Source organism: Gorilla gorilla, chromosome X (genome assembly GCF_029281585.2).
Source record: "Gorilla gorilla gorilla isolate KB3781 chromosome X, NHGRI_mGorGor1-v2.1_pri, whole genome shotgun sequence".
Classification (NCBI taxonomy): domain Eukaryota; kingdom Metazoa; phylum Chordata; class Mammalia; order Primates; family Hominidae; genus Gorilla; species Gorilla gorilla.
The window spans coordinates 80,603,939-80,620,386 of record NC_073247.2 but is presented as its reverse complement, the minus strand read 5'-3'; the positions used below and the strand labels follow the sequence as shown (position 1 = coordinate 80,620,386).

The 16,448-nt window shown below is 56.4% G+C and overlaps 1 protein-coding gene across 1 annotated transcript; it reads right to left on the bottom strand.

Moving 5' to 3' along the window:
• Positions 1–3,072: 3,072 nt before the first annotated feature.
• EFNB1 (ephrin B1) lies at positions 3,073–16,290 on the bottom strand. Its single transcript, XM_004064306.4, has 5 exons — positions 15,329–16,290; positions 6,349–6,626; positions 5,483–5,575; positions 5,151–5,279; positions 3,073–4,997 (listed from the first exon to the last, which is right to left on the bottom strand). Exons 1-5 carry the CDS (start codon positions 15,454–15,456, stop codon positions 4,585–4,587), a joined length of 1,041 nt encoding a protein of 346 aa, XP_004064354.1. The 5' UTR covers positions 15,457–16,290; the 3' UTR covers positions 3,073–4,584.
• Between the last annotated feature and the right edge of the window lie 158 nt (positions 16,291–16,448).

Sequence of the window (16,448 nt, the reverse complement as noted above, 5' to 3'; positions counted from 1 at the left end):
GTCTCTGGGAGCAGGGACCTTGTCTATCCTACTTTTCACTGTACTCCAGTGCCCAGACCATTGACTGGCATATAGTAGGTACTCGGTAAATATTTTCTGAATAAATGAATAAACCTAGTACTGCTCCTTCATTACCCAGACAGGCATCTGCCTGCCCCTGGTCAAAAAGGGAGTTATGGCAAAGCAGGGACAGGCCCTCAGGTCTCCAGCCTCTTGGTCTAGGGCTCTATCACCTGGATTAAAGGGCCCCATGGCAAACTCCTCCCACCCTCCCATATCTCTTCATCCTTATTCCCTCCAACTCCCAGCTTTCCCTTTTTTCCTTTCTCTTTGCCAGCTGAATAATTAACCATTGAAAACAGAAACTATAATTACTCTCCCCAATGCCTTTAAATTGCTTTCATTTTGGGTTCTATGACCCCTGTCCTGGGTGGGGGCTGGTCTCCCCCTCAGCAGCCTCGCAAAGAGGAAGCCAACCTAACCAGCGCCAGCTGGGGCCCCAGCCCCCCAGATCCAATGTCCAGCTGTACGGGAGGCCGGCAGCAGATGGGTGAGGAGGGTCCCAGACAGGCTGGGGCTGACTCAGCTGGGGTGTCAGTGGGACATGCCCAGGCAGGACAGGAGGCCAGGTAGGCAGGTGGGCTGGATTTCCGAGAGTGATTGATGCCAGGTGGCCAGAGGGCTGCTTGCTCAGCAGGGTCCAACCTAGGATGGCCCCAGTGGGGCCTGGGTCTTTCCATAGGTTGCTTGGCCCAGCTTCGTGCCCCTGCCTAGTGGATACCAGCCCATTCATGTCACTGGTTCCTTAGGGAGGCCACCTGGGAGCTTAAAATCAACCAGTGCAATAAGGTCACAAGAGCCTTGGCCTTCCAGCTCCACAAGGCCTTACCTTTCAGGGAAACTGAGGCCTGGTTAGCACCTGCTCAGTTTGGCTTTATTGGTGAACTGGGCTCAGCCTGCGGAGAAAGCCAGGCAGCCCCACCCTTACCTGGGAAGCATCCTGTATCCCTGACTCACCAGGAGCTTAGGCCCAGCTGGGACAGGAAGGAGAGTCAAGGGTGGGGCAGTCTGGGGCCCTACCACTGGAGGCTCCCACCTCCTGCCTCCAGCTAGCTGAGCTTGGTCCCTCCCTGACCAAGATAGATGGAAAGGGAATGGGGGGTGGAGGTGGGGAGGGCTCCTGTTTTTTAAGATCCCCAAGGAAGCATGCTTGCTCAAAGGCAAGAAGTGGGAAGTCATACCCCTCGCTCTCAAGGAATACCTCTTATTTGCTCGTGGTGTAATAAAAGGCCTGCACTTGTATCCTAGTGCTCCTGTTCACCTGATGTGTGTCCTTGGGCAAGTTACAGCCCCTCACAGGGTCTCGGTTTCCTCATCTCAAATATAAGTCAGGTAATTCCCCACCTACCACCCTCACAGGGCAGTTTGTGAGATTCAATGAAACAAAGTGTGTAAAAGCATTTGAACAAACTGGCAGGTGCTGTCCAGGTGAAGGACACAAGGAACTACTAAGCACACTGTGTGACCAACAGTGTGAGCACCAAGCTCAAACCAGCACCAGCCATGGCACCCATGCTAGGGCAAGGGAACAGCCAGTTGCAAAGCTTCTGGGCTACCCAGCAGATTGCCCCACTTTCCTTTGTAAAATCTCCCTTGGATTTTACTTCACACTCCCACAGCTGCTCCCAGGGGGCCCCCAGGGCTCCATCCCCCACTGGGAGGGTTGAAGGCGTGGACTGGGTGGGGGACTACTGGAGGACACTCAGTTGGAGAAGTGCGGGAAGTGCTCACTCAACTGAGTCAGGCTCTACCCCAGTAAGCGACACCAATCTGGCCTGAACCAACCCTGATGAGAGACCCCCAGCCCAGGCTGGGCCCCACTCTGGGCAGGCAGTCAAGCAGCAGAGGCTCCATCTGATCCAGGCACTTCCTTTGGTTAATGAGAAACCAAATAAACAGCCTCTGCCCCAGCTGGCTCCAGGAGCACCCCAGCCAGGCCCAGCCCTACACTAGCCCAACCTTCCTTCCCTCCGCCTGCAGGCCCTGTGGCTTTCCGCCCCCTTTCTTCTCCACCAGCTCCCCACTTCCCTCATAGCCCGGGTGGCACCTTGGCTAATTCTCTGGGGCTTCCTACTCTGGATCACTCTCTCTCTCCTTCTTCCTCCTCTTTCCTCTGCTGCCTTCTACCCCATTTTTAGCTGCTGGATCTCACTTGTCCTCTTCTCCTGACATCTGTCTTAGCTGTCTCCACAGGGAGTCCCCCCACAAGACCAGCAGGCTGCTCCAGGCTGGAGCAGGAAGGCTCCAGGCCCTGCCAGTCTGCCTCTCCGCTGTGGGATGGAGGCCAAACCCTCTTCAGGGCCCTCACCACACTCTTTGACTTGAGCAAGTTACTCATCAGCCTGTGGGAGGTAGACCGGGTGCTCAAGGCTGCTCTAGCTTGAGGGCATCGACTGCTGGCCAGAAGCCCCCAACTATGCCATGGTGGTAGCTATGGTGTGGCCCAGCTCAGAAGCAAGATTCTTCTGGCTGAGAGGTGAACTGGGCATCCTGAAGCAGGCCCAATACCCAGTAGGCTGCAGCTGAAGTTCAGATCTTGGGGAGTTATTTCTATCCACCTCCAGGCGTCCTGAGGCAGGGCAGGGCTGGGCCTGCCAGCAGGTCCCAGATCTAGCCCCAGCTAGGTGGTGGCAGTACTTGCGGACACACCCAGGTCCCCATGGGAACATCCCCTCCTCCATTAACCCTCTCTAACTGGGTCTGTGCCAGACTCGGCAGATGCCCGTGGCCTATGCCACAGAGGTGACAGGATGAACAGGGAAAATGGTCTCAGGCTCCATGACAGCAGAACAAGAGAGCAGAAAAACCTGGGGTGAGGGGAGTGGCAGGAGGGTCGTCATAGGGCATTAAAACATCTTGCTCCACTAGGATAGCCATCCTCTGCCCGTACCTGCCCCAGTCACCAGTGGTTTGAGCACAGGAAAGCGCACACACACACACACACCCACCACACACACACGCACACAACTCTCACTCTCCATTTCCCAACATCACGACACCATTTTACACCCATTTCTCCATGTGGTTAATTTTTTTTTTTTTTTTAGTTCTCATTTTTTTTCTAAGAAAAAAGCAACAAGAAAATAATTCAGAGTTTATACAAAACATCTTTACATTATTTTTTTTCCAAAAAGACTAGTATTTACACAAATGGCAACAGAAACAAAAACAAAAACCCTTCCGACTGCCACCTGGAAGGGGCTGGCTGTTCTGCTCCCTCTCCCACCTGGCACTGGGGTGGGCAGCTGGCCAGGAGGCAGTGTGGAGGTGGATGGTGTGAGGCCCAGCTCCTTCCATGGCCGCTCTGGGAGTGCCTGCAAGGCGCACTCAAGTGGCAGTCTGTTAGCAGCCGTGCTGGCAAGGAACTGGGGTCAAAGTGCACAGCAGGCTGGCCCAGCCCCAGGCAGCCTCTTCCTCTTTCCAGGCCCCAGCCCAAGACTGGGACAGCAGCAGGAGCTGGGTTGGGTGGGGGTTACCCACCTGTGCTAGGGCCCAGAAAAGGAGCAGGCCACCTGGTCTTATACCCGCTTAGGTCTCCACCCTGGGCCTCTGTTTCCCCACCAGGCCAAAGGATGCCAAAGGTAAGGAGAGAACAGGGTGGGGGGTGGGGGGGAAACTCCCAGCTCTGCAGGGCAAATAGCCACCTGGGCACCTCACCTCCCTCCACCCCCCATGAGGTCATCTGCCTGCAGCAGCTGTCCTGTTCCCCAGGCAACAGCCAATTAAGACATTAATTACCGTGAGAGTGAGGGAGGCAGGAGATGCCCAAGAATCCCACAAGGAAGGGATTTTGTGTGTGTGTGTGTGTGTGTGTGTGTGTGGAAGGGTGGCAGTGACTATCCCATTGCCAGGATAAGCCTCGTAGGAGGGTCAGGAGGGGAGGGTGGGACACCTTGCCCAGTGGCACTTTCCTCTTCCCTCATGGGCGTGAACAGCCCTGGCCTGCCCCTTACCCCACCAGAAATACCAAGGAGTCTATAAAAGAAAGGGCATCCTATGCTTCCTGGCTGACCACATCGTGCCCCAGGCCCTCTTATACTGGCTCGGGCCAGGCTCACAAAGCCTGGGGAGGGGCTGCCTTTTACATTTTTCCATTTTTCTTCAAAAAACAGATGAAAATGAGTTGACAGCTAAAAAATGAACACAAAAGCATTAAAAACAGTGATGATAGCGGACAAGCAGTCCTGGGAAGGTAGCAAGGGGGGCGAGGGAGGGGCAGGGCCAGGGGACTGTCTCCCTGCCTGCTGTCCATCAATGTCCAGCCCTGCCTTCCAAGAAGGGGCGCCCCCACGGAGCCCAGAGGCCTGGCCAGAGGGGGAAGGCACAAGAGCATGGGGGTTAGGGGCACAAGCACCCCCCTCCGAAGCCCAGGGGGCAGGGAAAAAGGGGGATTATAAAAGCCAAGAAACTACAAAACTAAATACAAAGGTGGGCACAGCTGGCAAGGGGAGGGGGTGTGGGGGCGAAAGGAGAGGCCCGGTCCAGGCCGACTGTCCCTCGGGGGCCTGAGGCCGTGCCGGGCACTCAGACCTTGTAGTAGATGTTCGCCGGGCTCTGGGGCGGCATCTCTTGGACGATGTAGACAGGGTGCCCGTAGTCCCCACTCACCTTCTCATAGTGGGGGCAGTAGTTGTTCTCTGTAGTCCGTAAGGGAATGATGATGTCGCTGGGCTCGGTGCCCGCTGTGCCACTGCCCCCCTTGGGACTGGCCAGGGTACTGAGCGAGAGGGCAGCCGCCCGCTGCTGTGTGTGCTTGCGGTGCCGCTTGCGTAGCTTCAGTAGTAGGACCGTCAGGAAGATGATGATGAGCAGGAAGATGACGCAACCGGCACCGACAGCTGCGAACAATGCCACCTTGGAGTTGAAGAAGCCATCAGGGTCCCCGCTGCTGCCCCCACTTGCACCTGGGCCACTCTTCTCTTCCTGGTTCACAGTCTCTGAGGAAGGGAAAGGGGAAGGAACAGTCAGCCAGGGGTCCCAGGGACACACAGCAGATTTCAGGCCAGGCCCAGCTTGCATTTCTTCAGGGACAGGGCCTAACAAGGTGACAGAGCAATGGCTCCTGACCTCTGGGAAACACATACACTTACCATGCTTGCCATCAGAGTCACCCAGGGAGCCCCGACTACCAGGGGCCTGTGTGGCCATCTTGACAGTGTTGTCTGCCTCCTTGCTGGGCCTGCTGGTAGTCAGCTGCTCAGGCGTCACAGCATTGGGATCTAAGAATGGAGACAGAACAGGTGAGAGGCAGGGACCCAGCCAGCATAGGTGCCCTCAGTCATCAAGGGTGGGCCAAGAATGGCCTGGATACTGTAACCCTACGCCTGCTCCCCCACTCCTAATACACATGCACCCAGCCAGGAACATCTGTTCCAAAGGTCAAACAGAGTGGGGTGAGGGGACCCTCAGACTAGGCACTCACCTTGCCCAACCTTCATGACGATCTTCATGGTGCGTGTGCGGCACACACCGCCCTCCCGGTTTTCCAGCCCCTCCAGGCTTCCATTGGATGTTGCTGCAGGAAGAGGCCAGAGAAGTCAGAGAAGTCAGGAGGAGAGAAAGGTCTACTAGCATTACCCAGAAACTCCCATTCTGCTTCAGCCAACAGGGAGAGAAACTGCAGTTGGGAGAAGCAAGCAGCTCCCATCTACCAGTGAACCTTTTCATTTTCTTCCCTCCCACTAGGAACAAAATGGCCTAGTCCATTTAGCCCAGGCCAAGAACAAGCCCCACCCCCAGGGGCACTGCTCCTCTGTCACGAGCAGGCCATGGCCCCTCGGTAAGGTCTGCCTCCTCACTGGGATCATAATGGGGGCTTCTACATAGACTGAAAGGAATTCTGGAGTAGGAATCAGGAGAACTGGGTTGGAGTCCTGACCCTATCTCTAACTCACTGTGTGATCTAAGGCAAGAAGTCCCTTCATCTTTTGGGGCCTTGGTTTCCCCTGAAGAAAAAGGCTGAATAGCTGGCTGATCCCAAAGGGCCTGGCATATGTTACCATTCCCAATATTAGAACTTAGGTGGGCAAAGTAAATAAGAGAGAAGCAACACGAATTGGAGACCTCTCCTGCCCAACCCCTGGAGCCAAGGTGAGCTTGGTAAATGTTGGGGCCAGAATTCCAAGGCCAGGCTAAGAGGAGAACATGCCAGTCTTCAAAGGGGATCAGATCCAGCAGGGCCTTCACTACACGCAATAGCATTGCACCACTTAGAAGCTCCCACTAGTACAGGACAGGAAAGAGTTAAGCCCAGGGAGAGAGCCAGAGGATGGGATGGGCAGGACTCACAGGTAATGTAGTAATCATGGTGCTTCTTGAACTCCAGGCCCATGTAGTTGGGGCTGAACTCCTGGAACTTGATGGTAAAGCGTATTTCCTGCTCTGGCCTATTGCAGGTGACCAACACGTTGGGGTCGAGCACTGTGCTACAGGCAGCTGCCTGCTCAGGCCGCACCAGGTACAGCTTGTAGTACTCATAGGGCCGCCCTGCTTCTGCTCGGGGGCAGATGATGTCCAGCTTGTCTCCAATTTTCGGATAGATCACCAAGCCCTTCCCACTCAGGAACCTGCCCAGAAGGAAGAAGACGGTCAGCCTCAGGGTTGGGGGTGGCCCCAGGCCATTCCAGAACCAGGGAAGCGGACGAGAGCCGGGCTGGGCCTACTGGGTGGAGACGGCAAGAGCAAGCTTTCTGCCCTTCCTCCATCCTCAGGCTGGGGGTGGGGAGAGAGAACCACACTACCAGGAGGGTGTGGAAGGGGTGGCCCATGGGCAAGGCTGCCAGGCTCTGACTGCTCGGCAGGGTGGAGCACTGCCTGGCTGGGGGAGCCCTTTGTCCTAATGTGGCATTTCCGCAGGGGGCTGACGTGGCCAATGGGCTGGGTACCAAGGTGTCAGGCCCATGCTACCTGGAGGTGGCAGTCTTATATACCCCCACCCCCAACAAACATTCCTTCATGACCGCTGCTACTGCCTCTCCTATACCCATACACACGTGTGTGCACACACACACACACATACACACACACAGCAAGCCCACACATGTCTTAGTCACCACCCCCCGCAGCTCCCAGCCAAAGGCTGGGGGAGCTCAATCTGTCTGGGACCCATGTCTTCTCCCCCATCCTTACTAATTTTGGGCATGATGGAAAGATAGGAACAGGCATCGCCTGGAGGAAAAGGATGATGGCCACAGTCTCTGGCCAGGTGCAGCTCTGCTCACTCCCACTGCCTATTGTCCTACTGGCAATTCATCCCACCCTCAAAATGCAAGAGTCTGAATTCCTAAACTTGATTCATCTCATTCTTAAAAAGAACAGAGGAGAAGAGAAGGGGCTCAACCAGAGACAACAGGTCATAGAAGATAGGGCCTCATCTGTATCCTAACCTGTCACCTCTATGTTGCTCCTACTCCAGCTCCTGAGAGGAGATGGACAAATGCCTTTTGAGCCAGGTTCATATTCTAATCCAGAAGGCCAGGCACTAGGGGACAGCAGGGAGGGTCAGCAGCCCAGGACCACCTATCCATAGGACTCTGTCCTTGCCTAAGCACACAGAAAGAAAATGGTGCTCCATTGGCCATTTCTGAGACTGGATGGGCTGGTGCTGAGAGCAAGGCAGAACCATGTAGGAGAAAGAACACAGACTTTAGAATCAGATTCCAAAGCTAGGCCCTTACTAACTCTGTGACCTTGGATGAGCTGCCTGTTCTGAGCTTCAGTTTCTTCTCTTGTAAAGTGGGGGTGGCAAGAGCCCCTACCTTCCAATATTGTGGTGGGGAGACAAGGCAGCACATGGAGAACACCTAGCACACAATAGGCGTTCAACATGTTTGAGTGCCTCTTAGAAGCAGTCTCCCAAGAGGCAGGAGGTCAGATACTAACACTAAGTACCTATGAGCTGACTCTCATATTTTGGAGGGGAAACAGGAAGAGAAGATATGGCTCCATCGTCAAGGACTTTACTGTCCAGTTTGGGTCAGAAAAGTAAATAACCCATACTCGAGTGATAGACAACACCAGGCTATCTGTAGGTATGTGTGAGGATGATGATTCAAGCAGCAAGGGCTGGAGGCAGGGAGAAGAAAGAGATAGCTCATCTGACCAGGATGGTCAGAGATGTATCCACAGGAAAGGCAGGATGAAAGTGGGTCTTGGGTGAGGAATAAGAAGTCAACACACTGAGACAGTAGACAGCAGTGGCTACAACACAAAGCCCAGGCCAGTGATTGGTCCAGCTTGGCTGGGAGTGAGGAGAGAGAAACAGAAGAAGAGGTGGAAAAGTTCACCTGGGGCCAGACTGAAAGGCTTCAAGGGTCACAGCAAGCAGGGTGGGTTTCATCCCATTGGAGACAGGCTCTCAGAGCAGGAAGGACAATGGAAGGCTTCAGGCAGTGCTTAAAGAGAATGAAGCTGACAGTGTCATGCACCAGTTCACAGGCTACCACAATCATCTGAGAAAAGAGTGGTTCCATTTCCTGAGGGCCCATTACACCAAAGGGACTACAAGCAATACCGGCCTACTGGGAACTCTGGGCAAATGCCTTTGTAATGCCAAACCTGTGTCCTCATCTGAGGGAGGGAAATGATACCCAAGTAGGCGAAGAGGGAAACTGACCACATGGATGAAGTGGACGAAGAAAAGCAGCCTTTCCTCCATGTCGAGTGAGGCTCCACCAAATTGGGAGCTGCCATCTTGATGTGCAGGAGGGTAAAAGCCAGAATGAGATGGCCTCCCCACTGGTACCTAACTATAGAGGGCCCAGAAAGGAAGTAGGCATGGGATGGAAGCCTGGATAAACATTTCAGATGGAATACCCCTGTCCCATGCACCATACAAAGCCAACAAGTTTCCCCAAAGCCTCAAGAATTCTCCAGGCATTTTTTCCCTTTCCAGTGCTCACAACGGTTCCATCCAGATGGCAGGATTAGACAACTGCTCACATCTTAGACCCAGCAGGAACCTTAGAGTCCAGGCCCTTCATGTGAGGGAATGAATGATCAGATGAAAGTTCCCATTGAAAAGAGGGGTCTAAACCTACCCAGGACAATAACCTGATGGGTCTAAGAGGCCCTAAAACATTACCTGAATCCTTGTACTGTTGCATCTTAACAACACATATATATGCAGCTACATAGAGGGCACGGAAAGGGAGACAGGCCAGCTCAGCTTTCTAACCACTCGATTCTGGCTTACTCACCAAGGAGTCCTGTCTACCCCAAGTGCAGTCTCCCATTGCCACCCAGGTTCCAGAGCCCTGGAATTGGAACAGGGCTTCTAGCTAATTGGGGTTCTACCTTGAAGCCAGAGGCACTGAGGAAACAGATGTCTACATGATGGAGGAGGGGGAAGAAGAGAGAACTATTGCCCCCAAAACCCCTCAGAGTCTCTTCAACCTCAGTGAACAGACTTCATAAATATTCATTAGTTCATTTGCATGGCAGCTGGCAGAGGGAAACTCACCTTCCCCTAAAGTGCAGAAGGGAGCGGAGCCTGATGAGACTTGCCTTCCCTGACCCTGATCCCCCATACTGGTAACCTTAGCATCTTCCCGACCACTGGGCAAACCTCGTCTTGACCTGTCAGAAGCTCAAGAGAGTGGTAAGGGGCCATAAGGGATGGGTGTATAGCCAGTGAGAGTGAAGGCCAAAGCTAGGTAGAACACTAGTCATACTTTAAAGGGGGACCCTACAGTTCTCCCCTCTTACCAGATTAGGAGTAGGAGTAAGGGAAGAGGAGGAAGAGATATCCCGAAGTGAAACTCTTTATCCTCCACCTTACTTCCCCCCACCCTAGGACCAAGCCAAGCTTTTCTGCCTGGGGCCACCCCCAGACAAAGCCCTTTTCTGAAAAATAAAGGGATTGACATGGCTCAGCAGGAAGCCTGAAGCAGGTCGCCATGGTAACCCCTGAGGCCTTCCCTCTCCAGCCTCAGATAGCCCTGGGACCCCAGGGCGCCACCCCAGGGAGTAAAAGGACTTGGGGGAGGCGGCCTAAGCTATTCCAGCTCTTCCCCCTCTACCCTAGCCCAAGTTCTACCTTCAGCCTTTCTACCTAGCTTAGAAGCACCACCATGCCATCACTGCCACAAAGAATCCTGGGATATGAAAAGCCTGAAGGGGCTGGGGACAGTAGCCTCCAAGGCCCTGGACTGGCCAGAAACCAACTAACCAACAGCCCCTTCCTTGTTTTCTCCGGATAAGCCCTTCTCCACCCATGTGAATACAATTTACAGGGGTCAGGGAGAGCTTGCAGCTAGGAGGGTCTTGCCCAGAAAGCTGCCCACATCCCACCAGTTCTATACTTCTTTCCCTGTCACCCTGCTCTCAGGCTCTAGCAACTTGTGGTCAGAGAATGGCCAAAGGGGGAGCCTGGTTCTAGGCCATGCAAGTCCAAGTCTGGTAGAAGCCTCTAGCCTCAACCTCGATTCAGTGACCCCACCACCACTGCACCTGCACCTCTCAGGGTGGCAAGACCAATGGAGGACAGACCCCAAGCCAGAGCTCAAGTCTGTTCTCATCCCAGCTAGGGTGGGGAGCCCCCAAATTAAAGGCTCCTCTTTAACTCCCCCAGCTCCACCCAGCCCCCAAGGCTGGCAGGAGCAGGCCTGGCGTGTCCCAGCAGTGCCCGCCCAGGCGTGGGTGGGCAGGAACAGCAGCTGGGTCCTGGCACACACAGCTCTGTCAGAGGCAGGGAAGCCAGGAGAGTCCTGGAGGAAGTCACCCTCCCCATCTACACTGAACTATGCCCTTCCCTCTGCCCCACCTGGCTAAAGCTCATGTCCATTATGAATTTAATACCCCCCTCCTCGATGTCGATGTCTGCTTTCTGTGGGGTCCCTGAGAAGAGAGATTCTTAGCTCAGAGAGGAACCAAAGGTGCCACTCAGAGCTCTGCAGGGAGTGTGCCAGGCAGTGAGTTGGCTGCCTTTAGTTCAGGTCACCCAAGCAGTCAGCCCTGGAAGGTAGGCCTAGAAAAGTCAAATGAGGAAGTTGGAGGACTGCTCACCCCACACAGACAGGGCCTGAGTCACAGGGACAGATGCTTGCACACCTGCGAGGTAAGAGGGGAACTCAGGGGCAGGGAGCCAGGGCCTCTTCCCAAACCCCACCTTGAATTCCTGTCTCTCCTACATTTCAAGGCAGCAGGAATGAATGGCACACAACACAGCTCTGCCCCCATAGGCAAGTCATTGACTGGCCTTAGACAAGTCACTTCCCTTGTCCAGGCATATGCCTTCTTATCTGGAAAATGGGGCCAATACCTACTTCCCAGGGTTGTTGGGAGCATTCGATGAGATCATATATGAGAATGCATTGTAAGTAGCAAGGTGCCGCCTGCCTATTAGTTAGCATGCCAAACACAGCATTATTTAGAAGTAAAAAGCTGAAGGAGCTTACATTCCTGGCTGCTAGCACCCTGACCCAAAACAATGATCGTGAAACACGCCCAAGAGGGGCTGCTATGGTCTGCGGGGTAAGGAACCCAGAATGTGGCTGGTGAGCACCCCCGTATCTCAGCTCCTCTAATAGTCACAGAGTGGACTCTCCCCCAAACCTGGTGTTCCCATGGCAACTAGCAGCCTCCTGGCTGGCCCACTCTATCTCCTTTAGTCCCTAACCCCAGAAAACAGTGATGCACCATAGTATCCAGGGCCCACGCATCCCCATTCACCTGAGCGGATGAGACAACAGAGAGCCCAAGGGAAGAAAGGGAACCCTCGATTCAGTCCCCACCCCAGCCTCACAGGTCCTTCTTGCCCTTGCCTGGCTGCCCTATGTGGGAGAGGGGAGGCAGGGGAACAGGGGACTTTAGGAGCTGCTGGATTCCCATCACTCTCAGGCCCCCACCTGTGGCCAATCAGCCACAGAGTAGAAGAGGTCAGGTCCCTAACCACCCCGGAAAAGGGCCCCCTGCGCTGGCCTCCCCAGGACTGTGAGCTAGAACAGCTGTGTGGGGCTGGGGCCAACACTTTGGCTTGGAGCAGGCAAGCATGGGTTGGGGTCTGCAGCTGCCCCCACCCATGCTGGAGTCAAGGGTCCTGGATGCCAAGCTGAACCCCCCCACCCCCACCCCCACCCCCTTGTAGGGAATGTTTGTAATGTGATCTCAGGCACATTCTGACTCCCTGGAGGTGGGGGAACCTGAGTGGGGGGCAGGAAGGGGTCAGGACGGGACTGAGAGACTGAACTGCAGCAGCTGGACTTGGCTGAGGACTCAAGTGTGAGGCCTGCCGGCTGCCCCAAGCTCCCAGGGGAAGAGGCTGCGGGAGGGGTCGCCTAGGACCATTTAGATAACAGCCCCCCAACTCGGACACACACACACACACACACACACACACACACACACACACACACACACGCACACACAGAGAGGTTCCTAAAAAAAACTCTAGCAGGACCAAACCCATCCCCCCACCTTGCGCTCATGGGGCAAATCTGACAGGAGGGGCCAAGGAGGCAGAAGCTCCTGCCACTCAGGGACTAGCACCCCAGAAGGCCCCAGCACCAATTTGGGAAAGAGGCTTGGGAGTCTTGGGCCAGCCATTCCCGCTTCCCCTCTCAGTCAGGGCTGGGGCCGGGCCGCACGCACCTTGGAACCTGGAAGCGGACCCCCAGCCCCACCATTTCTTTTATTTTGATTTTTTTTCCCAAGAAGGAAGCAATTAAGCAGGGTTTATAGGCACTGGGAGATTTTCTTTTTTGGGAGGGGGGTTGCCAGCTTCTGACAGGGCTGAGGAGAGAGACCAAAAGCCAGGAGAGGAAGAGGGGAGGGAAGAGAGAAAATGAGCCTGAGAGGGAGAGCACGGGCATGTGCGAGAAACAAAAGGACTTGAGAAAAAGAGGCAGAGAGTGACTAAGAGTGAGAGGGAGTGTGAGAGCAAGGCAGAGCAGGCGAGCCTAGCTGGAGAGGGGAAGTGAGCGCTGCTCGCGGAGGGTATGAGAGGGCGAACTGACACGGGCCTGAGAGGAGAACTCGGGCAGGAGGCAGAGAGGGAGGGAGACAGAGAGGGACTGTTTATTTGAAAGGCTGTGGCAGCCTGAGGGTTGGGCGCGGTGGCAGAAGCAGCCCCCAAAGCTCGAGGAGAGCTGAGGGCAGTGCCTCCTTCCTGTCCATTTGCCCCCACCACCCCGAGCCAACACATGTAGACAGTAGCTGCATTCCAGACCCCTGAGCCTGGATGGAAGAGGGGTGCACAAGGATCAGTCTCTGATCCTTCTCAGGATCTACCCAATTACAGAATGGAATTCGGACAGTTTCTAGAGAGTCTTCAGCCACCCCCCATCCCCACCCCACAATGCCTGCCCTCAGCTTGAGGTAGATGAGGAGGGGAGTCAGAGAGGATACCACCCCCCAAAACCTGTAAGCCAGTCCAGAGCACTAAAGTCTCTGAGCACAAAAAGGGGGAAGCACAGACAGATCGTGTTTCTTCCAGCACCCCCAACTCTGCAGGAGGGCTCCTTTCCAGCTGTGGAGCTGCATGCTATCTCTGGTTAGAGACCCGAGAGAGCCATTAGGTCACTCCCATGAGCCCCTATGATGGGCTACCCCAGGCGGATTTCAACTCTCCTGGCTCAAGACAGAACATTTCCAGCCTCCACCCTTACCGGGGTAACTGAGCACTTCACAACCACTGAGCACTTCACAACCACTGAGCACTTCACAACGTTCCCCCCTGGGCTCAAGCAGCCCAGAGCTCCCAGAGCATTTTGAGCCCCTGCTGTTAGGAGAGTGTTGTACCCCGTTTGGCTTCTGGGTAGGAAAGAAATTCTTGCCAATCCCTTTCCTTGTACCCAGGGAGAGCCCTCCACCCCAACCCTGGTTTAGCCATCCCACCAACCAGTAATAGGACTCTACCTTAATCGAGGAGAAGAAAACTAAAGCTGCCTTCTCCCACTCCAGGGCTGAGAGATCAAACGTCCCTGGGACCCAAGAGGCCAAGGTAGGCAGGAGCCTGGGAAGTTACCCGGGGCAGGGCGGGGTTGGGGGGGGAGGCGGCGGGGGGCAGCAAGAGTGGACAGGAAGAAATTTGAGATACAGGAATCAGTGATCACGGATGGAGCAGGTCAAAGCTCCCCAGTTTCCTGCTAAGTGGGGTTGTTCGCACATTGCTGGGACCTCCAGAAAACTGAGAGGAAGGGCAATTTTGACCCTTAGTTCCAACCTGAGTCCTGGATGCCAAAAGAGAAGAAGGTCCAGAGGTCACTACAACAGCCCCAGCGACTTCCCACTAAAAGCCCAGAAACCACTGAGCCACCGCCCTGAAAGGTGTGCGTGTTGTTTGGAGGGGTTGTGTGTGTGGTGGTGGTGGGGTAGTTGTGCAGGGGAAGGAGAAGAAAGAAAAGAAAGGATGTCCTTTATATAGCTGCCCACCCCCAGCCCCAACCCCTTGGGGAAAACTAAGCACAGCTCCCCAATCTGGGGGACAGACTCGGGGGCCAAGGGGACCTGCCTGGGCAGGAATCGCTCCTTCTCCACCCACCTCCCTCAACAGCTCGGCCGCCACTCTCCGCCCTGGCGGGCCCTTGAAGCTCTGTTACCGGCTCCATTGGACCCCTGACGGGCACTGGTTCGAACCCCCACTACCCAACGACCACTCTCCCACTCCGCCCCTCTCCACCCGCTGCCTTTGTGAGCCTGGGAGCAGCGCCCGCCTTTCTACAGCTCCGGCAGGGAGAAAGGAGGGGCGGGGGGGGCAAAAAGAGACAGCAAAGCAAAAAGCCAGGGAGGAAAACAGGGAAGAAAGAGAAATGAAAATGGGAGAAGCCCGAGTGGGGATGTTGGCGCTGCCACACACCCCAAGCGCCGGGTCCCGCTCTGTGTTCCCTCCACAGCTACGCAAACGAGGAACCCGTGTTCTGGCCTCGTCCCTCGCCCGTCAAGCTCGCTCCTGGAGCGGCTCTCGGCGAAAATCACCACGTTCCCAGGGGCCCCGGAGGGAGCTGCGTTCTCGCCTCCACTCAGCTCTCCGGTGCGCTCTCGGGCGCCCGGACTCCCCAGCTCCGCCTGTGCGACCACCCCGACTTGATCCAAGACGTGCAGAGGCAGGGGCTGGGAAGCCCAGGGGGTCACAACCCAGCCAAGTGCCCCTACCCCACCCCGCCGCACCCTGCTCCATCCGCCCGCCCGCAGGAAAACACTCGAAAAAGCCGGAGACAAAATGAGGCGCCGCTCCTCCTCCGAAGACCTCCCCACACGCACTCCGAGGCGTGCGGCCTCACCCTGAAGGAGTGCCTCCCACCCCAGCGTCCAGAGGAGATAAGTTACTCACTTGGGGTTGAGGGAGCTCCAGGATACGGGCTCCAGGTTCTTGGCCAGCGGTGTGGCGAGCCGGCACAGCGCCCACACGACCATCGCCACAAGCCACTTGCCGAGCCAACGCTGCCCAGGCCGAGCCATCTTCCCGGGGGCAGACTGCACTTCGGGATCCCTTGGCGCCTCCTCAGCAAAGCTCGCCTCGCCTTCCTCTGCCGCGCTGCGCTCGGAGCCGCTCAGGCGCCCATCCTCCGCAGCCGCCGGCCTTGAAGTGCTCCCCTCCCGCCGGCTTCGGTGTCGCTCTTCTCCGCCCGGCCGGCCAGGAGGACTCACTGGGCAGCCGCCCCCAACCCGGGCATGGGCTTCGGCCCCCGAGGGCTCGTTCTCCTGGGCTCTCCGCTGCCGCACGAGGCGCGACGGGGGCTCTGCGCCCCCGGGTGATCCCGCCCGATTCCGCTCGACTTCCCGAGATGGTTCGGGGCTGCGCGCCCTCTCCCTGACGGGGTCTTCCCGCAGAGGTCTCGGTGACCGCCCCGACGCCTCGACCGTCCCGGGATCGCTGTCCCTTGGAAGAAGTGGGGGTTTCCCCACAACACAAGCTCGGTCCCCGGGCTCCCGACTGGGCCGCCCTGGCACGGGCTCCGTTCCTCCGGGCCACACTGGGACTCCGGGCTACGCGCCCCCGGACAGCTTCTACTTCAGCGCGGGCCCTGCTCAGTGTACTTAGAAGAGCGGGGAGATGCTGCCGAGCGAGCCAGTCCCATTAGTTTGCGCCCCCGAAGCCTCGGCCGGGTAGCCCGGCAGCCTCGCGTCGCCGAGTCCTGGCTCCCGGGCGATCGAGCCCGAGGGTCTGCGGCCAGTGCGAGCCTCACAAACCTCCCACTGCTGTCCAGCTAGCATAGACTCCCTCCGCTGCCGCTGTGCTGTCTACTCCCTTGCTCAGGCGAACGCAAGGCCAACCCTGCTGTCTTAGCCAATAGCAAGCTCAGTGGCGGGGTCCTTGCCCCATACCACGCCCCCAGAGCAGGAAGGGGGCGGGGTTTCAGGGAGCTCTTAAGGACGCCGCGCGCCCGATGGCACCAATCTGAGTGTGCGGCTCGTGCGGTTAGGGTTGGGTCCCGCTCAGTCCTGTTCCC